This window comes from Schistocerca americana, chromosome 8 (genome assembly GCF_021461395.2).
Source record: "Schistocerca americana isolate TAMUIC-IGC-003095 chromosome 8, iqSchAmer2.1, whole genome shotgun sequence".
Lineage (NCBI taxonomy): Eukaryota > Metazoa > Arthropoda > Insecta > Orthoptera > Acrididae > Schistocerca > Schistocerca americana.
Window position 1 is genome coordinate 104,548,595 of NC_060126.1, and position 26,493 is coordinate 104,575,087.

Consider the following 26,493-nt stretch of genomic DNA (forward strand, 5'->3'; position numbering starts at 1 on the left):
CATACACAACAAATAATTCTATCCAAAAACACTGCCCAAAACTGGAAAAAAAAAAAAAAATCAGATACATATACCAGAAAGCAGGTATATATCTATTACAGTGTAACACTTGTGATGGCAGATACACAGGACAAAAAGGCACAACATTTGATGTCATATACAAAGAATGCATGAGAGCCTGGAAGTGAGGGACAAACCATATACATTTGTAGAACACATAACAGAACACAATCACAAGCCAACCACTAGAGTAGAAAGCACGTTAATAATTAGAATCAACAATAAAAAATCGCCTCCTAACCCCAAGAAAATTAACACATACAGAAAACAAAAGCAGGAAAGAAAACCATGTTGAATGACCAAGTACACATGCCAAACAACTCAATGTTTACACTGATGGACAAAACAATAGAGGAGCACAACAGAGGACTATTATCACAGTAATAATAATAATAATAATAAGACAGAGAATGAGATGGTCAGATGAAGTTAATCGACACCTCATGTTCTGTTATTACCAAGCAACAAACCTAGGAACCAACACAACTGGATACAGATCACAAGTACACACAACATTTATTACCAGATACCCGGAATTAAAATTTTTAACAGAACAACGACTAGCTGATCAGATCCGTGTAATAATAAAAAATAACAGGATACCCCAGTCAGAATTAGAAAACATCAAACAACAAGTACAACAAATACTGGAACAAAATAATGTGCAATCAGAAGAAGAAGAAAATACAGTAATGGACTCAAACATCCCAGAGCAAACAAACAAAGACCAACACGCATCAATTAAACAATCAGAGGAAAACAAAATCTTAAGACAGCCACCAGAACAAGCACAAATAGAACACGAAGAGACACATGTGTTAGATATAGAAGAGAAATTTCAGCTGACATATATAGAATACAAAGACACAAATACAGACATCAGACCATTCTTGCATAGACCGCCAAATAACCCACAAGTCGAAACAACAATAAAAACTATCAACACAATTATACACAACAAAATAAATGAAAATACAACTATGGAAGAGTTACAACTACTGGTTTATATAGGAGCACTCACTACACTAAATATACACACTAGGCAGAGATCAGAACAAACCAATACACAGAAGAAACCCACAAAACCAGCATGGCAACACAGGCTACAGATCAGAATAGAAAAACTGAGAAAAGACATCGGACAGCTAACACAATTTATAAGAAATGAATTATCAGACAAAAAACGAAAAAGGTTAGGTAAAATCTCACAACAAGAAGCAATAGAGCAATTAGATGAAAAGAAGCAGAAATTACAAGCATTGGCCAAACGACTTAGAAGATACAAAAAAAGTGAAAATAGAAGGAAACAAAACCAAACATTCAACACAAACCAAAAGAGATTTTACCAAACAATAGATAACACACACATTAAAATAGACAATCCACCAAACATAACAGACATGGAACACTTCTGGAGCAACATATGGTCAAACCCGGTACAACATAACAGGCATGCACGGTGGATACAAGCAGAAACAGACACATACAAGATGATACCACAAATGCCTGAAGTGATAATTTTGCAACATGAAGTCACCCGAGCAATTAATTCTACACACAATTGGAAAGCCCCTGGAAATGATAAAATAGCAAATTACTGGCTAAAGAAGTTCACCTCAACACATTCACATCTAACTAAATTATTTAACAGTTACATTGCAGACCCATACACATTCCCTGATACACTTGCACATGGAATAACCTATCTGAAACCTAAAGATCAAGCAGACACAGCAAACCCAGCTAAATATCACCCCATAACATGCCTACCAACAATCTACAAAATATTAACTTCAGTCATTACACAGAAATTAATGACACATACAACACAGAACAAAATTATAAATGAAGAACAAAAAGGCTGCTGCAAAGGAGCACGAGGATGTAAAGAGCAACTGATAATAGATACAGAGGTGACATATCAAGCTAAAACTAAACAAAGGTCGCTACACTACGCATACATTGATTACCAAAAAGCCTTTGATAGTGTACCCCACTCATGGTTACTACAGATATTGGAAATATACAAAGTAGATCCTAAATTGATACAGTTTCTAAACAGAGTAATGAAAAACTGGAAAACCACACTTAATATTCAAACAAATTCAGATAACATCACATCACAGCCAATACAGATTAAGCGTGGAATATACCAAGGAGACTCATTAAGTCCTTTCTGGTTCTGTCTTGCTCTGAACCCACTATCCAACATGCTAAATAATACGAATTATGGATATAATATTACTGGAACATACCCACACAAAATCACACATTTGCTATACATGGATGATCTAAAACTACTGGCAGCAACCAATCAACAACTCAACCAATTACTAAAGATAACAGAAGTATTCAGCAATGATATAAATATGGCTTTTGGAACAGACAAATGTAAGAAAAATAGCATAGTCAAGGGAAAACACACTAAACAAGAAGATTACATATTGAATAACCACAGTGACTCCATAGAAGCGATGGAAAAAACAGATGCCTATAAATATCTAGGATACAGACAAAAAATAGGAATAGATAATACAAATATTAAAGAAGAACTAAAAGAAAAATATAGACAAAGGCTAACAAAAATACTGAAAACAGAATTGACAGCAAGAAACAAGACAAAAGCTATAAATACTTATGCTATACCAATATTGACCTACTCATTTGGAGTAGTGAAATGGAGTAACACAGACCTAGAAGCACTCAATACACTTACACGTTCACAATGCCACAAATATAGAATACATCACATACATTCAGCAACAGAAAGATTCACATTAAGCAGAAAGGAAGGAGGAAGGGGATTCATCGACATAAAAAACCTACATTATGGACAATATAATGGAAGGAAACATTCCACGTGGGAAAAATTATATATAAAAACAAAGATGAGGTGACTTACCGAACAAAAGCGCTGGCAGGTCGATAGACACACAAACAAACACAAACATACACACAAAATTCAAGCTTTCGCAACAAACTGTTGCCTCATCAGGAAAGAGGGAAGGAGAGGGGAAGACGAAAGGAAGTGGGTTTTAAAGGAGAGGGTAAGGAGTCATTCCAATCCCGGGAGCGGAAAGACTTACCTTAGGGGGAAAAAAGGACAGGTATACACTCGCACACACGCACATATCCATCCACACATACAGACACAGACACAAGCAGACATATTTATGTGAAATATGTCTGCTTGTGTCTGTATGTGTGGATGGATATGTGCGTGTGTGCGAGTGTATACCTGTCCTTTTTTCCCCCTAAGGTAAGTCTTTCCGCTCCCGGGATTGGAATGACTCCTTACCCTCTCCTTTAAAACCCACTTCCTTTCGTCTTCCCCTCTCCTTCCCTCTTTCCTGATGAGGCAACAGTTTGTTGCGAAAGCTTGAATTTTGTGTGTATGTTTGTGTTTGTTTGTGTGTCTATCGACCTGCCAGCGCTTTTGTTCGGTAAGTCACCTCATCTTTGTTTTTATATACTACATTATGGACAGGTAGACAATTTAAGAAAATTCTTTCTAGAACGAGCAGAAACTAGCAAAATACACAAAGTAATCACTCATATAAATACATCGGCTACACCACTGCAATTTCATAACCACCTTTACAACCCTTTAGATCATGTAACATCAGCAGATACGAAGAAAGTAAATTGGAAAAAGAAAACAATACATGGCAAGCACCCGTATCATCTAACACAGCCACACATCGATCAAGACGCATCCAACACATGGCTAAGGAAAGGCAATATATACAGTGAGACGGAAGGATTCATGATTGCAATACAGGATCAAACAATAAACACCAGATATTACAGCAAGCATATTATTAAAGATCCCAATACCACAACAGATAAATGCAGACTTTGCAAACAACAAATAGAAACAGTAGATCACATCACAAGTGGATGTACAATACTAGCAAATACAGAATACCCCAGAAGACATGACAATGTAGCAAAAATAATACATCAACAGCTTACCTTACAACATAAACTTATAAAACAACACGTTCCCACATACAAGTATGCACCACAAAATGTACTGGAGAATGATGAATACAAATTATACTGGAACAGAACCATTACAACAGATAAAACAACACCACATAACAAACCTGACATCATACTCACCAATAAAAAGAAGAAATTAACACAACTAATCGAAATATCCATACCCAATACAACAAATGTACAAAAGAAAACAGGAGAAAAAATTGAAAAATACATCCAACTGGCTGAGAAAGTCAAGGACATGTGGCATTAGAATAAAGTTGACATCATACCAATCATACTATCAACTACAGGAGTCATACCACACAATATCCACCATTACATCAATACAATACAGCTACATCCAAACTTATATATACAATTACAGAAATCCGTAATCATTGATACATGTTCAATTACCCGAAAGTTCCTAAATGCAATATAACATATACCGTACAGTTAAAAGGAAGTGACGCTTGATCAAGGTCCGCGTCACGTCCCATTTTTAACCAGACTTAATGTCTGAGAAAGTAAAGAAATAATAATAATAATATCATCCAATCAATCCCTTTCTACTCACTTGTACATGAACCTCTCCACGAGACATTTAAACCAAAACTCAAATCATCTGAACACCAAAACTTTTAATCATTCTCTGACAGCTATTACATCAATATTTTAAAAAATCCACGCTTATGTACTCTGTCTCTCTGAAGCTGTTTTCAGAATATACTTCATTAGGTTGGCAGCATGTACATGAACAAACCAAACAGGACGAGAAACATAGTGAATGCACAGTAGTTATGTCTTGAACTCACAGTTTTCGATCTAATATCTATAATTAGTGACTTAAGCCTGACAGTGTGTGGTAACAATAAGGACAAACAAGATGAAAAGTGGGAAGAAAAAAGTTCAAAATATAAAAATATGCTTATGTTTCATGAATAGAGCTGTGGTGCGAACTCGAGCTTGTGGCCAGATGAGAGGTAACACAGGTGCCAATCAAAAACACAAAGGACTGTAAGTAATGACTTACTTACATAAAAAGTTTCTATAATCTACAGATAACACTATCAAAACAAAACTGTATCATTCTATATCCCACCAATGATGCCTTAAAGTTAAAAAGGTGAATCAAATCTAGGAGAAATAAAATACAGTGCAGCAAGAAAAGGTGGTTTTTATTTATGAAACAACTATTTCTGTGCTTTTTGCGGTGATTGGCCACACAAATAAACTCATTTCACCTTATCTGTTGTTGTCTAAATGTTTACATATGAAATTCTTGTAAGTATTGGAACTGCGCAACTTTTGTTTTTGTAAAATCCATTGGCATTGGCCACAAATGTGTACACTTATTCCACTGGCTACAGTATCCATAATGTTCAATAACTGCTTACAATTGCACCTGGCTAAGGTCTAACCATGTTTATCTGTTTCAACATAACTATGGAAAAACAATAAACCTCGTATGCAGTCACTAGCCATACATATAACAAATACATGGAAAATAATGATTAACTGTTTTACAGTACAACTGATGTTTTGTCATGTCATTAATGTGACACCATAATTTTCAGGAGTGAAACATAACACTGGCCAAAGTGTCCTCCTCCAGCTTGAATGCATGCATTGCAATGCTGCATCATGGAGTCAGCAAGCTTTCCAAAATCAAAGATTTCATGGATTTCATCAAAGACTACAACTATTCTCACAAGAAGATCTTTGATTGTGTCTACCAGGATCATGTAGACGAGTTTCTTCATGTGGTCCCACACGTAAAAATCCAATGGTGTCAGATATGGGAAATGAGCTGCCCAGGGAACTGGACCATCTTGGCCAACCCACCTCTGTGGATACAACATATCTAAATATTCACATACCACAGCAGTGGAATGTGGTGATGTGTGATCGTTTTGGAACCACATTTCCTGCCAGATAGCCAGAGGAACGCCTTCCAAATATGGGGGAAGAATGTTTTCATGGAATGCTAAATATGCCAGTCCATTTAAATGGGGAGGAAGTAGGATGGGATCCAGTCACCTACAATACCTGCCCAAATGTTTATACTAAATCTATGCTGATAAGATTTTTGTGTCCATCCAAATGTGGCTGTTTTGGGAGTTTAATGGTCCTCCTCTGGTGAAGCATGCCTCATCTGTCCACAACACCATCCATTCAAAATGAGGATATTTGTTATATTGATTTAAGTACCACGCAGAATATTGGTAACAAGAGGGATACTCCTTTGCCACCACATTGTGCACCTTCTATAAGTGGTACAGAAATAGGTTTCTGTCATGTAGGGCATCCAATACTGCAGCATGTAAAACTTGCAGCGACAAACAAACACATACATTTTACAATGTGTAGTTTACAGGCATACTTCAAGAACATCGGAATAATTTTACATACCCCCAAAGCATTACCAATGGCCCTTCAACTGATACTAGGTATTATAGCAACTGTACCAAGAAGGTTTTGTCCTAATTGAGTATTCTGTACATAGCATTCTTGTCCAGCAGTGATACTGGTTACAGCAAAACTTCCAGTCTCCCTTAATCATTCATCAACCACTACAAAGGTATTCACACACAGAATTATCTTGCATTGTAAGTGTTGTGGGCCCCCAGTCCATTCTGACCCAGGGCATCATATATGCTAAATGCATATCGGTGTATTCCTTGAAAGAGTACTGATGACACACCACGTTACCACTACATATGTGTCAAGCCTACCTCTGTCATTGTTCTATCGCACCTCCTCCTCTGTACCTTCACAGCTAAATGTACTCTTTCAACAAAGATTGAATGCATACATATGATTCCTGATGATGATTGAATGACAAGCAGGTAGAGGTTCACTACATAGCCCAACACACTAAAAGTCGGAAGTTGTCATAGCGAAGATGGCAGTGCATAGAATTGCTGACCCATTGGCCTGTCGTTGAGTATTTTCCCTTGTTTGTTTTTGTATAGCTCTCTTGTTCAATTTGAGCAAACCACATGGAGAATATGTTTCGCAACACAGATCCTCACAGGATGTTTAAATCTGAGTGCAAAACGACCTGACTGGCTAGCTTCAATGCTAAATAACTTGTACATGGCCTAACATATCAATTTTTTTTTCTTAACATTTAAGTCTCAGGACAACCTGCTCTGAAACGTACCTACAAGCAATTCAAACATTTTCTGAATATCGTGTGTGTGTGTGGGGGGGGGGGGGGGGGGGGTGTTTGGATCTACATTTGCTGGTCATGGTCTAATCTAACAATGACTGTAAAGCCAGACATCATCTGATTTCATTGCAGAGTATACCACCTATTTACTCAGCTACAGCAACAATACCATTAATTTGAATTTATTTTTGAACATGTGTATGTAGTATCCTCATAAATCCAACTTAAGTTTAATTATGGTAATGGAAAGTTCTGCTAGAATGTAAATTATTTACATCAGTAAAAGTAACAACTCGCCAAATAGTGGTAGAAATGTGTCATCAAAAGGCATACAAATAAAACAGAGAGAATCTTGCTGCATTTCAAATTCAGTCCACAAACCATGACCTTGTTTATGTGCCTTTTGACAACTCAACAATATAAGTTCATATTTTTGTGAGTACACTAGAAAAATGAATTACTTAGCACTACTGTAAAATGATGCATTTTTCAGCAGTGAACACATGCACATAATGTTTTGCTAAACAATATTATGTTTGTAACCACATGACAACTGCGTTCATAGAATCACTAAGAACACACACACACATGTGAGACATCTCTCTCTAGCACAATGTCTGGCCAGAGCAAAGAAGGGAAATTTTGCTCTGGAATTATTTTGTGCGAATGTGTGAAACACCACATTAAAAAATAAAATGTTACGTTTCATGGACAAATATAATTAGCCAAAGCAACACCAGTTTCAAAACCAAATGGGAACAGATTGCTGTTCATGTGACTCGTGGAAGCAGGAAGTTTCACTGGGTGCAGGACTACTCATTTGTATGACTTGTTTTTGCACAATGTACAAATCTGAAGACTTTCACATCAAAGAGTGACAGACTTAATTCATCTCACTCTCCAATTGAAAAAATTATGCAGTAACAGATGGACCATATGCAGAAAAATGGAATTGTCAACTGAGCTGCGTGTCCAGAAATATACTTTGTATCAATCCTGGTGGGAAAAAATGTAAATGACATATTCTTACCTATTTTATATATCATACAGTAAAGTTCTGACAGAACGTAAATAATTTATGAGTAAAGGGGACTGCTTACTGAATAACAGAAGCAAGGAGTCGTCAACAGACACACACAAAATAACGTAAATTAAACCTGAGCCACAGTTTTAGGTTTGTGGACAGAAGTCCAGAACTAGGTTAAAATGTTTTCATTTACAATTGACTGCAGAGAGAGAGAGAGAGAGAGAGAGAGAGAGAGGACTAACAGGAGCAAAAAGAGAGATAAACATTAGCTTTCAGGAAGAGAATGCACTTTATTAATTAAAATAACGAAAAGTGTTTGACAAAATTATTCAAGGCATACTGAAAATACAAGAACAAATTGTCAAAACAGGAGAAAACAAACAATTCTTTGTTTTGTTTGCATGCAAGACAAAAATTTTACCTTTATGTAATTTTCAAGATTATCTTCACAATAAACATTTGATTGGATATAAGGTTCACCTGTGCAAAGGCACACTAATTAACACATTATAGGAACTTTACAGAAAAGGCAACACAAACAGCTTAAGAGAGAGAGAGTACACAAAATTCAAATTTGGCACCAAACTCATTTGAGAACAAGTGAACGCCAACTGGGACTGTATAGACACACAACACTGTTTTGCAAATGTGAAAAGTGTGTTACTCACAAACAAGAGTGTGCAAAATATGTGTAGTATTCATTTGTTCAAAATGGCTCTGAGCACTATGGGACTTAACATCTGAGGTCATCAGTCCCCTAGAACTTAGAACTACTTAAACCTAACTAACCTAAGGGCATCACATACATCCATGCCCAAGGCAGGATTCGAACCTCCGACCATAGCAGTCGTGTGGTTCCAGACTGAAGTGCCTAGAACTGCTCGACCACACCGGCTGGCTATTCATTTGTGATTCTCAATAATTCATGAAAACGCAAAAGTGAAAATGTTTTGAAAAGCTATATGTAAGTAACAGTAAATACAGACACGAAATATTGTGGCACAAAGAACTTGCATTTAGTTTATAAAGTGATGTGTTAACTTGCCAACAAAATTCACATTGCCATCGTTCAGTAGCAGATGACAAGCAACCAGTACACGGTAGTGTAGAGAAGGTCCTGCATAAGTGTATAACGTAAAATTAAGGTAATTACAACAACAAACAAAAACTGTCTTTAGCCATAATTTTTGTAGATAAGTAACATTCAAAACATATTGAAATTTCACAGATTTGAATTAAGAAACACCACTGAAAATGGAACAAAGGTGCTGAAACATGTCTGCAACATCTGAAATGAGCGTTCTTCGTAACAGGTGGACCTTATATCCAAAAATGTTATCAGCAAATACGACCAATGCAAGAGCAGCAAATATGTTTTAGCTGTTGGGGTTTTTACTATTTCTTGTGTGGTTCTTGACTGCTTGGATGCCTTCAGCAAAATCAAACTCTCACAATGTGAAATTGTGAACTAAGCATCATAATACTATCATAATCATTTTACAGGAAAGGTACACTACTGTGGGACTTAACCAATGGGAGTCTGTGCCTGCATATTCACATGTACCAACTAGATATGCCACCATGGTACCATCAACAAGGTGCAACCAGGCAAACACATTTAAAATCTCATGCCCCTCTCAAGATCTCTTAACCTGAGATCACAGATCATCTTACTCCTGAATCATGTACCATCATCTTATGGGTTTTTCTAATTATACAGCCTGCTCTATCGAATGATGATTTCCAGTTACACACTGGATGTCACCCTGGTGTGGCTGAACATTAGCTCCAACTTACTGCTTAGTTCCTTTGTTCATTTATTAAAGACAGTACAAATGTTAAATGCCATTTGTAATCTATATTGGTTCCACTTGTACTCCACACTTATCATTACTTATACCATTTTCCCCAACAGAAACATTCGGCACGTACAAAGTCTACTGTTCAACATTTGGCAATATAGTACTCAACTGATCAACGAACCGATGCTTTATTCCTCTTCATCTTAATCAAATTTGCACTCACAAATAACTATTTCATTTCTGAGGGGCACACACACAAATATTTATTGAGCACAATAATGGAAGAATCCAGAATGTTTCCCTGTAATGGCAGCTTTGACAGTTCACTTAGGGAAGACTTTTCCACGAATACAAGGACAGTCAACAGCTTCTCTGGTTCTGAAAAAATATCTTTACTAATTGAAATAATGGAGAAGCTTAACTACTGTACTCTTTATGATCACCCTATTTTCACAGGTAAGATTTACCTGTTCCATTTCTGAATCTCATGCTATACTCCCTTTTGTTTAGCTACATTTAGCTGATGGACAGCTTCATGTCAAATCCACAACCCAAATACAGTAATGGGCAATACAACTGCGACAGTTCTCAATGTTTTCATGTGAAATGCCTCCCCACCTTCAGACATTGCATTCATAGTAAATGAGTGTGTTTCAGTAACAAGCTATACATGAATACACCACCAATTTCATCATAGCTTTCACCTCACTATTACCCCACCAATCTAATTTAAAAGCAAAGCAAAGCAAATGTTCTATGTCATATCAAATCAACCAGGGAAAACAAAGTAGTATAGTTCTTGGCACACAAAAATATCCATGCCTGCAATGCATCAACTGACTTCTTCAACAGGGCTTCCTATTTCTAAAGGTATACTGCAATATGAGGACCACTATCATATCCAGCATTTTTCTTACACCACAAAAAGTTGCTCCCTGTCAACCTCCAAAATATCTTTATCGCATTCATTTTGCCACTAAAAGCCTGGTTGCAACTATGCAATTTATTCTTACTAACAAAATGTCTACTGATATCAGAATCTCGCATCCAGGCACACCATAAGAGGCATATGTGCCAGTATAAGTCATTGCAGCAAGAAACAGGTGGTTTTTATTTTCAAAACGAATATTTTTGTGCTTGCTGCAGATGATGGCTATGCAAACTAACTTGTTATTCTTGTCATAATTTATCATCTGCTTCCATCGATTTCCATTTCATTTCTATGAATCCAGTAACATAATGAACTTATAATATACACCATTTCTAGTATCTATGCCAGCCCAATTAATGATATGAAAGAATTCAAAAATAAAGATTCATCTGCAAGTAATGCATGTAGTGTGTCAGTTAAAGTTCAGTCAATTATCAATCTTTTTAGCAAAATGAGAACTGTTGAGCTGCCAGTGAGCAAGAATGGACTATGATAATGGGGCTACACTGCAACTGCTATACTGGAAAATGTGAGTGACTCAGAACTAAATGGGTAGCAAGTCACACCAAAGCTTGGACTTCGACCATGTCATTGCCTAACTTAATTTTAATTTTCAGCAAACATGTCCTTTATGAGTTACATTTTTGACTATAACATTTTCCATTTTTCAGATCAGATCTCAGTTCCTTCTGTCATAAGTGGTTCCGAATTCTCTAACCCAGCAGCTCATTTAATTTTTCCCTCTCTCAACATACTTGGATTTCCTTCATAAGGATTTGTTCCATGAAGAGATTATCTTAAAATGTATTTCTCATAACCCCCAAATTTATTCTTATTAAGAAAAATGTGTACTGATATTACAGTCTCACCTCCAAGCACACCATAAGAAGAGGCATATGTGCAAGTATAAGTCTATGCCCTTGATTGCTGTTTATCTTTTCTGTCAATCTTCCACACAAACTGTCCGCACCTGAAACAAATTATTTGAAGAATTTTAATAAATCTGCAAGATTTGGTAGGAGACTTGCTTTCCACAACACTGACGGCAAAGTGAACTTTACGTGTCTATTATATTAAAAGAAGTTTACTCCATTTTAGAATGAAATTACAAAAATGTAGAATTATTATGTCTGTAAGGGTTCATTTTCTTTGGCAATGTACTTGTTTTGCTTTATTCATGACATTTCACCTTTGTCTTTCTATACATTAGAATGCATAAACATTTAAAAGAAGAATGAAAGGAAATGGTTAGCATCTTAACTTACATTGTTTATCTCCTGAACATCTCATAAACACACTAGTATTTCACAGCCACACAAAATAAATGCAGTATGCTGACACTTATTTCCGTCCCTGAGCATCTACATCCACATTCATACCGTGCAGACCACTGTGAACTGCAAGCCTGGTGATACTTTGCATTGTATGGCATGTTATTGTTTCTTCTTGTTAAAACAGTGTATGGCACTGGGAATGATAAATACCTATGTACACACTGTAATCAGTCTAATCTTCTCTTCTATTCACCGTTCCTGAGGGAGCAATACATATGAGACTGAAGAATATATCTAGATTCCTCACTTAATACTGCCCTTCAAACATTATAAGTTGGGTTTTGAGGGTAACACACATATTTTCAAGGTTTTGCTGACTCAAGGTTTTCAGTATTTCTGTGATACTGTGTCATGAGTCGAACAAACCTGTTACCATTCATGTGCTTTTCTTTGTATAAACTCAATAGTCCCTGTTAGTCCAATATTCTATGAATCCTTTGCATTTGAGCAATATTCTACGATGGACCATACATGTGATTTTTAAGCAGACTCTTTTGTAGACACACTGCATTTTCCCATATGCTCCCAAGAAATCAAAGTCTGTTGTCAGTCTTACCTGTGGTAGAACCTATGTGATCATTCCATTTCACGTTCCTACAAATTGTTATACCTACGTAATTCTATGTGTTGACTGATTATGATATAGCTCACTGATGATATAGTCATGGGCTACTACATATTTTCATTTTGTGATGCGCTGATGCGCACAGTTTTATATTTCAGTATTATGAAAATGATAGGTTGCTACTCACCATATAGTGGAGATGTTTAGTTGCAGACAGCATAACAAAAAGACTGTCACACAAGTAACCTTTCGGCCAAAATGGCCTTCATCTGAATAGACAAAATCCATACACTCACATACGCATTACCCCACAATCTCTGGTTGCCAAGGCAAGAGAACGTGGTCACGTGCGTGAGAGTTTCATTTGTGTGTGTGTGTGTGTGTGTGTGTGTGTGTGTGTGTGTGTGTGTGTGTGTGTGTCTAATATAGATGAATGCCTTTTTGGCCATTTCTGAACATATAAAGGAAGTTTCCATCTTTGCATGACTTTGAAATCTAATTATGATCTGACTAGATACTGAAGTAGTTTTTTCAGATATTACTTCATTACACCTAACAGTATCATCTACAAAAAATCTGAGGTTAATATTGTCTGCCAGGTCATCAGTATACAACAAGAACTGGAATACTGCCAACACATTTCCCTGGGGCACATTTGAAGTTATATCCTTTTACATCTGTTGATGTGCATTTGTGTACAACTGCGATAAATGCTTTTCAGAAGTAAATAAATATTGCATCCACCTGATTACCTTTATTCATGGCATGCCTTTCAGAACATCATGTGAGAAAACCACAAGCTGGGACTTGCATGATACTCATTTTCGCAATCCATGCTGATTGGCATGGACAAGGTGATTCTGTTCGATATACTTGATTATGTTTGTGCTCAGAATATGAGCTAGGATTCTATGAGAGATGTACATCAATGGGATTGGGCAGTAGTTTTATGGATCACTTTGGGTGGTTGTTGTGGTCTTCAGTCCTGAGACTGGTTTGATGCGGCTCTCCATGCTACTCTACCCCGTGCAAGCTTTCTCACCACCCTGTACCTACTGCAACCTACATCCTTCTGAATCTGCTTAGTGCATTCATCTCTTGGTCTCCCTCTACGATTTTTACCCTCCACACTGCCCTCTAATATTAAATTGGTGATCCCTTGTTGCCTCAGAACATGTCCTACCCACCGATCCCTTCTTCTAGTCAAGTTGTGCCACAAATTTCTCTTCTCCCCAGTTCTATTCAGTACCTCCTCATTAGTTATGTGATCTACCCATTTGATCTTCAGCATTCTTCTGTAGCACCACATTTCAAAATCTTCTATTCTCTTCTTGTCCAAACTATTTATCGTCCATGTTTCACTTCCATACAAATATTTTCAGAAACGGCTTCCTGACACTTAAATCTATACTCGATGTTAACAAATTTCTCTTCTTCAGAAACACTTTCCTTGCCTTTGCCAGTCTACATTTTATATCCTCTCTACTTTGACCATCGTCTGTTATTTTGCTCCCCAAACAGCAAAACTCATTTACTATTTTAAGCGTCTCATTTCCTAATCTAATTCCCGCAGCATCACACAATTTAATTCGATTACATTCGATTATCCTCGTTTTGCTTTTGTTGATGGTCATCTTATATCCTCCTTTCAAGACACTGTCCATTCCATTCAACTGCTCTTCCAGGTCCTTTGCTGTCTCTGACAGAATTACAATGTCATCGGCGAACCTCAAAGTTTTTATTTCTTCTCCATGGATTTTAATTCCTACTCCGAATTTTTCTTTTGTTTCCTTTACTGCTTGCTCAATATACAGATTGAATAACATTGGGGATAGGCTACAACCCTGTCTCGCTCCCTTCTCAACCACCGCTTATCTTTCATGCCCATTGACTCTTATAACTGCCATCTGGTTTCTGTACAAATTGTAAATAGCCTTTCGCTCCCTGTATTTTACCCCTGCCATCTTCATCTTCAGAATTTCAAAGAGATTATTCCAGTCAACATTGTCAAAAGCTTTCTCTAAGTCTACAAATGCTAGAAATGTAGTTTTGCCTTTCCTTAACCTATCTTCTAAGGTAAGTCATAGGGTCAGTATTGCCTCAAGTGTTCCAACATTTCTATGGAATCCAAACTGACCTTCCTCAAGGTCGGCTTCTACCAGTTTATCCATTCGTCTGTAAAGAATCCGCATTAGTATTTTGCAGCCGTCACTTATTAAACTGATAGTTCAGTAATTCTCACACTAGTCAACACCTGCTTTCTTTGGGATTGGAATTATTATATTCTTCTTGAAATCTGCAGGTATTTCACCTGTCTCATACATCTTGCTCACCAGATGGTAGAGTTTTTTCAGGGCTGGCTCTCCCAAGACTGTCAGTAGTTCTAATGGAATGTTGTGTACTCCCGGGGCCTTGTTTCAACTTAGGTCTGTTAGTGCTCTGTCAAACTCTTCACGCAGTATCATATCTCCCATTTCATCTTCATCTACATCCTCTTCCATTTCCATAATATTGTCTTCAAGTACATCGACCTTGTATAGACCCTCTATATACACCTTACACCTTTCTGTTTTCTCTTTTTTGCTTAGAACCGGTTTTCCACATGAACTTTTGATATTCATACAGGTAGTTCTTTTTTCTCCAAAGATCTCTTTAATTTTCCTGTAGGCTGTGTCTATCTTACCCCTAGTGAGATATGCCTCTACGTCCTTACGTTTGTCCTCTAGCCACCCCTGCTTAGCCATTTAGCACTTCCTGTTGATCTCATTGTTGAGACGTTTGTATTCCTTTTTGCCTTCTTCATTTTTACATTTTCTCCTTTCAATATATCTCCTGTTACCCAAGGATCTCTACTAGCCCTTGTCTATTTACCTGCTTGATACTCTGCTGCCTTCACTATTTCATTCCTCAAAGCTACCCATTCTTCTTCTACTGATTTTCTTTCCCTCATTCCTGTCAATCAGTCACTTTGGGTATCTTTCTTGAATAGAGTATGACCTGTGCTTTCTTCCAATCACTAAAATCAATTTTTGTTAATGGGAACTACATTTTATGGTTAACACTGGAGCTAACTCAGTAACAAATTGTATTAGGAATCTGACAGATCTCATAGGGTGCTCAAGTCTTGTTTAATTTTTGTGATTTTGTGTGTTTCTCAATGCCATTGACACTAATAACTACATCATTTGCCTTAGCAGTGATGTGATAGTTAAACTGGGGTGGAACATATGTATCTTCTTAGTAAAGAAATATTTGAAAACGAAACTGAGTACTTCTGCTTTTGCTTTTCTACCCCGTATTTCATTTCCTACATCATCAATGAGCATTAGGACACTAACTTTGGTGTTACTGACAGCCTTGTTACACAATCGGAATATATTTGAATTTTGAGAGAAGTCATTCGATAAAATTCTGCAATGATAGTCATTTAAGACTTTGCATTTCGCCCTGATGACAGCCAAATGTGTTTCATTAAGTGTCTTTTTGTCTATAGCCCTATGCTTTGTTTTAGACATAGTAACCACTGTTCCTTTAGAGTGACTGCATGCCATGCAAGGCCCCTCCCATCACAAACTGTTCTAGTAGGTACATAACTATCCAATGCATGGTCACTATTCATTTAAACTTGAGCCACAATGCCTCTTCAAACACTGCCATAGGCAAATGTTTTGAGTTTCTATTTGAGATGTTACATGACTACCTCTTTATGTAACTTACTGAACTTCTAAATCTTCCAACTGCAGCAGTAGTTCTATAAGGGAGATGTATTTTAAAGTGTGTACTGCTCATATGGCTTCCTTGTGTTGCCTATGATTTTGGTAAAACTACTTTTTCAAGCACAGCACAAATGGATTTATTGGTAGGAAATCATTATTTTTAAATGCAATAATTCATCACATTTTGAAGCAATTCTTTATTTAGTTCAGTGTATACATCAGTAAATAATACCACGGAAACTATAATAGCTGTAAGAGTACATAAATTTGTAGTAGAAGTGTTACAAATTTATCGAGTTTCTATTCAAACGAACAAAAATCCTGGAAAGTCCCTCAATTTCCACAATCAAACTGCCATTATTGTCTTGCCAAGCATAATTGAACTAGAATCAGAAACTAGCAATTATGAACAGTTTACAAATAAAATACATAAAATGAAGTACGTTTGGGTGTTTGTGTGTTTTGTATGTGTGAATGTGTGTACTACTGTTAGAAAAAGAGATTGTGCTCAAAAGCTAGAACGAATGCTGTTTTCTGTTACATGTTTCTGTGCTCCACACATTGATTCGCTATAGGTGAGTGGTTTGCCTTTCCCTTATTTTATGCCTTGTTCAATCCAGTAATTTCCATTACTTTTTTAAAAAGAAAATGAATACTTCCACTTTTTTTAAAAGTAATTACATCTCATTCTCAATTCAGAGATAAGGGAAGAAATGTATATAGTTGCTAACATTCCAAAGCTGTCAACTGAAAAATGACACAATATGCTGCATATCCAAGAGGAAATGTTTAGGAGAGAGTGGAAGGGAAGTTGGTGTGATTACAAGCAAAGGATACGTTGGGAGAGGAAATTGGAAGGAAAATAAGGTTCACATGACTAACAGCTACATTATAAACAGTGCATTCAACCATTGTTGACAATGTACCTACTTGCAATCCCCTATATAATGTATGGATCATTATCCTTCAGTTATTGTCTGTATCTAGACAGCAGTGTGATGTTTAGGTATTTTATTGGACAAATGTATACATTCTGCTTATCACAGATTAAGTCACAAAATATTTACAAGGAAAACTGCCATCAAAATAAAACACGAATTAAGTATATATAGAAAAAAATCTGTACTTACCATCACAGCAGGTACACACGGATAGCATTAAAGTCTCTAACACCTGGGCGTTATTTCTGAAACTTATTTCTGGGACTTATTTAATTTGGCAACAGAAGTGATAGGGTTAGTGAAAGTGGGACTAATTAGGAAATGACAATGAGTGTTTCTCTGGCCTAGGAAGTCACACAATGATAAAGGTGCACAAATCAGACAGAACACTATGACATGCTGTAAATAAAATCACAGATAAGACGATGTGGCCAGAACAAGAGAGAAACAAAAATGGTGAAGGAAAAAAAAGGCGTGAGTATATGAAAAATTAAAAGAAGAGACACGAAATGAATACAAAAGAAAGCATAATGCTAGTAGTGACAACAAGCGGGCAGTGTGGGAAGAGGAGTAGTGATGTGAGGGTTCAGAAATGAAAAGGAGACTGACGATAACAGAAAAATTTTCGTGTGCCATTTGTCTTTTGCATCCCGAGATGGTGGATTATGATGGGGATGAAATGTCTTGCACAAAGACGAGTAATCCTGGTCTTAATATATGCTGATGGAAAAAAACTGCAACACCAAAAAATAATTAATGCAGAGTAATTTATTTCATCATATGGCTAGAGGCCCCTGTCAGGAAGACCGTTTACCGGGTGCCGGTCTTTCAATTTGATGCCCCTTCAGTGACCTGCAGTCGATGAGAATGATAGGAGGATGATGATGATGATGATGATGATGATGATGATGATGACAGCACAATGCCCAGTCCTCGAGTGGAGAAAATTCCCTGACCCAGCTGGGAATCGGACCCAAGCCCAGAGGATTGACAATTTGTTACGCCGACCATTCAGCTACCAGGGGCAGACGTGCAGAGTCATGAAATTTCAGGAATACATTTGCCTATTTAAGTGATTAACATTACAAGATCAGAAGTTAATTGAAGAGCGAGATAAGCTATTGCAAATGTGAAGTGTTGGTCTCACTGCCAGAATACTGAATGCAAGCATGCAAATGTGCATGCACTGTGTTTTACATGTGCCAGATGTCAGTTTACGGGAGGGAATTCCATGTCTGTTGCAATTGGTCAACCAATACTGGGACGGATGATGATCGAGTTGTCGTCCAATTACGTCCCATATGTGCTCAATTGGAGACAGATCTGGTGATTGACCAGGTCATGATGACATGTCGGCACTCTGTAGAGCATGTTGGGTTACAACAACAATATGTGGGTGAGCATTATCCTGTGAGAAAAAACTCTTGGAATGCTGTTCATGAATGGCAGCACGACAGGTCAAATTAGCACACTGATATACAAATTTTCAGTGCAGTCAGAGTGTGTGGGATAACCATGAGAGTGCTCCTGTTCTCGTAGCCCTATTACACAACCTCATTAAAACTCAGTGAGCCGTGGATAATGGCATCCTCGTTGCCATAAAGGCATTCTTGATACCATCACCTCACCACATTCAATCTCAAAGGTATAACTAACACTCACAATCCTTACAGCATGTATTTAAATCAAATGTGATTTGCATCATAATAGTGGTGCTACCAGCACTACTCTTATGCAACTGGCGTGAAATTTGAATAGAAATCATCTTTCAGGAGTATAAATACATGTACCAACTTTTGTTGTCTCGACAACTCCTTCTTGGTGTTGCAAAATTTTTCTCCATCAATGTCCTTCGACAGTCTCTATGAACTGAAAGATAGAATATGTGGTGGCTTATCACTATTAACTTCTTAGAACACATTTAACCTTAGCAAACCCTATGTTTTTACACAGTTCCAACATTTACAAATGGATTGTGTTATTGGACGAAACCACATCTTTACAGAAATACATGGTATAATGTCAGGGGAAACGATTCAATTGAATGTGTTGTTAAAACAAGATCTGCCTAATAGAAGATGCCCCACTGAAAGTGTCATATCATACAAGATTTTTTAATATATGTAGGTTATACACAAATTTATTTCAGTGCCTTCTGTATATAGAAGAGGACGATTTTCAAATATTCCCTTACGACAAAAAAATACACATTCACATTTTGCACGACTTGTTGCCAATAATACTTTTTGTATTATTGAAGCTTCATCACCAGAATGACCGACTCTGGCCTGTTTCAATAGTTTGGATATGCCTGTTAACCAGTATTCCACGCAAAGCCACTGGGAATTCAAAGAATTCCGTTTAATATCAGAAAGTTATGTACACAAACATCAAATCAGACAGACGGCCTCTTGGTGTAGGTAGTGATGCTAAAATTATCATTCCTTGATACATGCAACATACCATCACAGCACCTTACGGTGGTCACTGAAGAACATACCGAGTTCAACTTTTGGGCAGTAACCCCAGGCACTGAAGACCGACTAGATCAGGGTGTCAGGTTTCATCATCCGTGTTCACAGACTTTACTGAATTGACCTTCCTTTATACATGTGTAAGGTTGATGCCACAGATATGTCCTTTATATAAGGACTCAGATATCAATAACCACTAGTCAGTCTGTCTGCTTATGAACTTTTCACAGATTACTGGAAAGTTAGTGTGATGATGATTATGATGATCTCACTGTGGATGAAACATGAATACATTACTATACTCCTGAGACCAAAGAACAATCTAAACAATGGGTTATCAAGGGAGGATCTGCACCAAAAAAGGCAAAGACCAGTCCTTCAGCCGGAAAAGTTATGGCGACTGTCTTCTGGGATTCGCAAGGGATAATCCTCATCAACTATCTGGAAAAGGGTAAAACTATTACAGGTTCATATTATTCATCGTTATTGAACAGTTTGAAAATCGATCTGCAAGAAAAATGCTGCCGAATGGACCGCAAAAAGTCCTTTTTCCAATACGACAATGCACCAGCACACACCTCAGCAGTTGTGGTCGCAAAATTAATGGAAATAGGATTCCAACTCGTTTCACATCCCCCACTATTCTCCAGACTTGGTTCCTTCGGACTACTATTTGTTCCCCAATTTGAAAAAATGGCTGGCAGGACAAAGATTTTATTCAAACGAGGAGGTGATTGCAGCAACTAATAGTTATTTTGCAGACTTAGACAATTCCTATTATTCGGAAGGGATCAACAAATTAGAACAACATTGGACAAAGTGTATAAGTCTAAAAGGAGACGATGTTGAAAAATAAAAAAGGTTTACCCCAAAGACGTAAGTAGTTTTTATTTTTGCGCGGACTTTCAAATGCCCCTCATATCACACGCCTTGCCCATACTACACACGGACAGCACATTCACTGACACTACATGCACTATGCATATTTCTGACTAGCAGTCATTCCTTGCCAGGTTATGCTACTATATCCTAGAGAGGTTTATATTGTTAGTGGTTGTAATGTTCTGCCTGATAAGTGTATAAACACTTTTGTAAATCAAGTAATGGAATTTTTATGTGGATAGCACAATAGCTCATGACAATAGGACTCTACTAGATTTTAAAATAAGATTTGTTTGAGTAAGTATTGTGAGAAATTGAAAGAGAAAGGGGCATTGGTGAACACCATATAAAAGAGCAAAACCTAACTAATTAGACACTTATTAATCCACCATAAGAACAAGATGGCAGTTACAGTGATGTGTAACAAAAACAGTGAACTGAAGGTGAACTGTAAGATGTCCACCTGGCTGCCAGATGAGAGAAAGCAGTTTGCTTAGATGCAGTGAATTAGAAGTTACCTGACACCCACTGAAGATACCTTGTAAAAAAAGGTGCATAAATAAAAATAAAAATTCAATGTGCAGCATGCAAAAGGCATTTTCTTTGAAACAACTGCAATTTATACACAGCTGCTGTGAAAATGGCCACTACAAGAAACGTGTTATCTTGGAAACTGCATAACTTCTTTGGTGTTTGAGAAGCACTGTGGTGAGTCTCCTCACCACATGGTGAAACCATGTCCAGATGTCATGGGGTTGGACAGCTACCCTTTATTACAGATGTCTCATGTCATAGTCTGGCCATACAGGTAAAACAGGACAGGTGGTGAACTGTGGTGAGACTAACATCAAACTTTAATGCTGGGCGAAGTACTAGGGTGTCTGAAAATAAAGTGCACTGAACACTCCTAATGATAGGCCTCCGCAGCTGATGACCTATGCATGTGCTAATTGTTAACACCATAACATCAGTCAACACAACTGAAATGAGTACGTGACCATTGGCACTGGACGTTGGCACAGTGCCAGGGTGTCGCATGGTCTCATGAATCCTGATACCTTCTTCATCATGCCAAGGGGAGGGTGCAAATCTGTCCTCTTTCAGAGGAATTGCTCTATAACACCTGTACTGTGGGACGGAGACAAGCTAGCGGCAGCTCCATTATGTCCTGGGGAACATTCACACAGGCATCCATGAGGCCAGTGGAGACTGAGCAAGGCACCATAAGGGCCAATGAGTATCATACACTGGTTGCAGACATGTACACCCTTTGATGACAATCATGTTTCTTGATGGCAGGGGTAATTTTCAACAAGATAAGGCGCTATGTCAAAAGGCCAAGAGTGAGGTGGGCTGGTCTGAGGAAATTAGTGGCAAGTTCCAGTTGATGTACTGGCCCCCCAACTTGAAAGATCTGAACCTGTTTGAACACATCTGGGATGTAACTGAACTGGCGTCAGAGCTTATTGCCCACCTCCCCAGAATGTATGGGAATTAAGTGACTTGTGTGTGAAGACAAGGTGTCAACTAGCTCCAGCGACCTACCAAGACCTCACTGCTGTCACGTCATGATGCGTCACTGCTATTATCAATTCTAAAGGTGGATGATACACGTGGTCATAATGTTCTGGCTGATCAGTGTAATTTTGACATGTGTATTCAACTTACGTATAATCACAATTGTAGTTTTCTTACATATTATCAGCATACCTGTTAAAATTCTTAACAAGTCTTCAAAGTTATCACTGTGCAATGATTAGAATTTTAGCCACCTACTGTTTGTATTTCAGGTGGGACATTCTGCAGAAATGGATTGTTATTTGTATATGTAGTTGATCTGAATCTTTTATGCCTCATCAAAGCATTGGCAAACTAAGCCAGTCAGATGCCTGAGGCAGCGAAACTAAATGAATCCCCCAGTCTGGTTGGAAAATGATGTAATTGTAGTGTACATTTTTTTGTAAATATTGAGTAATATAGATGTAGTTGCCGAAAAAGATAAGCATTTATACTGTGTTTACTCTGCACTCTACTAATTGTAACATACACTACTGGCCATTAAAATTGCTACACCAAGAAGAAATGCAGATGGTAAACGGGTATTCATTGGACAAATATATTCTACTAGAACTGACATGTGATTACATTTTCACGTAATTTGGATGAATAGACCCTGAGAAATCAGTACCCATAACAACCACCTCTGGCCGTAATAATGGCCTTGATATGCCTGCGCATTGAGTCAAACAGAGCTTGGATGGTGTGTACAGGTAAAGCTGCCCATGCAGCTTCAACACGATACCACAGTTCATCAAGAGTGGTGACTGGCGTATTGTGATGAGCCAGTTGCTTGGCCACCATTGACCAGACGTTTCCAATTGGTGAGAGATCTGGAAAATGTGCAGGTCAGGGCAGCAGTCGAACATTTTCTGTATCCAGAAAGGCCCGTACAGGACCTGCAACATGTGGTTGTGCATTATCCTGCTGCAATGTAGGGTTTCGCAGGGATCGAGTGAAGGGTAGAACCACGGGTCATAACACATCTGAAATGTAACATCCATCGTTCAAAGTGCTGTCAATGCGAACAAGAGGTAACCGAGACGTGTGACCAATGGCACCCCATACCATCACGCCGGGTGATACGCCAGTATGGCGATGACGACTACACGCTTCCAATGTGCGTTCACTGCGATGTCGCCAAACACGGATGCGACCATCATTATGCTGTAAACAGATCCTGGATTCATCCCAAAAAATGATGTTTTGCCATTCGTGCACCTAGGTTCGTCGTTGAGTACACCATCGCAGGCGCTCCTGTCTGTGATGCAGCGTCAAGGGTAACCGCAGCCATGGTCTCCGAGCTGATAGTCCATGCTGCTGCAAACACCCTCGAACTGTTGCTGTCTTGCAAACGTCCCCATCTGTTGACTCAGAGATCGAGATGTGGCTCCACGATCCATTACAGCCATGCAGATAAGATGCCTGTCATCTCGACTGCTAGTGATACGAGGCCGTTGGGATCCAGCACAGCGTTCCGTATTACCCTCCTGAACCCACCGATTCCATATTCTGCTAACAGTCGCCGGATCTCAACCAACGTGAGCAGCAATGTTGTGATATGATAAACCGCAATTGCGATAGGCTACAATCCGACCTTTATCAAAGTCGGAAACGTGGTGGTATGCATTTCTCCTCCTTACACAAGGCATCACAACAACATTTCACCAGGCAATGCCAGTCAACTGCTGTTTGTGTATGAGAAATCGGTTGGAAACTTTCCTCATGTCAGTACGTTGTAGGTGTCGCCACCGGCGCCAACCTTGTGTGAATTCTCTGAAAAGCTAATCATTTGCATATCACAGCATCTTCTTCCTGTCAGTTGAATTTCGCGTCTGTAGAACACCATCTTCATGGTGTAGCAATTTTAATGGCCAGTGGTGTACGTACTTAAAGGTATTGATGAGAATCTTAAAATATGAAACAGCATTTAGCACAACAACCATCAGATTTCAATGAAATAATAGAGAATAGAATTAAAAAAATAATTTTTATATGCCTGGAAATAAGGCTTGTACAATGATAATATCAATCAGTTTTGTAACCTTAGTACAAGGTAGAGTTATTTACTGATATTATTAGATTACATGCTTTTGTGCCTTTGTTTTACTGAAATTCTCAATAATGTCATTTCATGTCATGTCACTGAACTCTATTTAATTTGAAACTTTTCTTACAGTTGATAAAATGGACAGACTGGCATTCCAGTCCGAATTGCTGGAGATAGCAGTCAGGTGGTCATGTGTGCTTCAAGCGTGTATGACTGAATGAATTAAATGAATGAATGAATGAATGAATGTGTGTGTGTGTGTGTGTGTGTGTGTGTGTGTGTGTGTGTGTGTGTGTGTGTGTGTTTTTCCCTTCCTTGAAAAAGGCTTTGGCTGAAAGCTAAATGTGTAACAAACAGTCTTTTCGTTGTGTCTGTCTGCAATTTAATGAGACATCTCTATGGTAAGTAGTAATCTATCCTCTTCCTTAAATTGTTGACAGTTTCGCTAATCATTCCTGATTCATCACAGTGTCTAGATAATTTCAATTAATTTTAGTTCAGAAAACTTCTCTTGCTTGATACGACTCAGACATAAATGATAAAGAACTATTGAATTATAAGTGATATACAGTGTAATGATTCACTGGAGTTCCATTCAATCATAAATTGGAGGATTCATTGGGCTGTCCACTGAGCAGCAATGTCAACACTCTTATCAGCTGCACGTAGATGTCTGTGACACCTTTTTATTTCTTGCAGCACTTGCTCCTGATCAAACTATCATAAATTCCATTGCTACAGCCAAAGTGTCATTGGAAGCTTGAAGCATAAATTGTGTTTCAACAGTTTAGAAAATTTAGTACCTTTCCTTTATGGCAGTGTATCATTGTGGCATGTCCTGTACAAATCAGCCTATGCAATAAAACATTTCTGAATGAAATTTTCACTTTGCAGCGAAGAGTGTACCGATTTCATTTTGGAAACATCCCCCAGGCTGTGGCTAGGGAATGTCTCTGCAACATCCTTTTTTTCCAGGAGAGCCCCACAAGTTTTGCAGGAGAACTTCTGTACAGTCTGCAAGGAACCAGATGAAGTACTGGTGGGAGTAAAGCTGTAAAGATGGTCATGAGTCATGCTTGGGTAGTTCGGCTGGTACAGCACTTGCCCATGACAGACAAAGGTCCCGAGTTTCAGTCTTGGTCCAACACAGTTTTCATCTGCAAGGAAGTTTCATTCAAACATCGATCATGAGCTACTTTACCTGGAACTTTTTTATTTATGCTCCTTCCGCATCAGTGAAAGTTAATGTCTGCTGCATTTTTAGCACTAAAAGTAACAGCATTGCCTATAACTGTAGTTCATTCCCTCATTAAACACACATTCAGAGCTTTTAATTTGGGGAGTCACTTATTCGAACTCATTTTTGAAGAGTGTAGATATTGGACTAAATTTACTACCTGCAGTATCTTGTGCCAAAATTTGATGGAGATCAAAATGGTAAAATCACATACAGCTGAAAGCAGCAAGCTGCTGCAGACCTATTATCAGGGTCTGCCTTGGATAAATCTTGCATAGCTTCAAAAGTGCTCACAATTATTTTCGTGTTTTCTGTTCTGACTTCAAATGAATTTAATGAGCACTCCTGTGAGTATCAGGCAATCATTTCAAACTTCCTGGGAGATTAAAACTGTGTGTCGGACCTAGACTCGAACTCGGGACCTTTGCCTTTCGTGGGGAAGTGCTCTACCAACTGAGCTACCCAAGCATGACTCATGCCCCATCCTCACAGCTTTACTTCTGCCAGTACCTCGTCTCCTACCTTCCAAACTTTACAGAAGCTCTCCTGCGAACCTTGCAGAACTAGCACTCCTGAAAGAAAGGATATTGCGGAGACGTCTTCTGTAAAGTTTGAAAGGTAGGAGGCAAGGTACTAGCAGAAGTAAAGCTGTGAAGATGGGGCATGAGTCATGCTTGGGTAGCTCAGTGGTAGAGCACTTGCCCGTGAAAGGCAAAGGTCCCGAGTTCGAGTCTCGGTCCAGCACACAGTTTTAA

The 26,493-nt window shown here is 38.1% G+C and overlaps 1 protein-coding gene and 1 non-coding gene across 3 annotated transcripts in view; one reads left to right on the top strand and one right to left on the bottom strand.

Moving 5' to 3' along the window:
• The window catches only part of LOC124544611 (phosphatidylinositol 4-kinase alpha), a 203,249-nt gene that overhangs the window by 116,342 nt on the left and 60,414 nt on the right, over window positions 1–26,493 (bottom strand). For both annotated transcript variants that reach the window (XM_047123207.1, XM_047123208.1), the window contains one exon: window positions 11,852–11,952. In XM_047123207.1, the coding sequence (XP_046979163.1) occupies window positions 11,852–11,952 (101 nt within the window). The remainder of the gene's footprint in view (window positions 1–11,851; window positions 11,953–26,493) is intronic.
• Window positions 26,410–26,483, top strand: Trnas-uga. Its single transcript has one exon. It is a non-coding gene; the product is annotated as a tRNA-Ser (tRNA).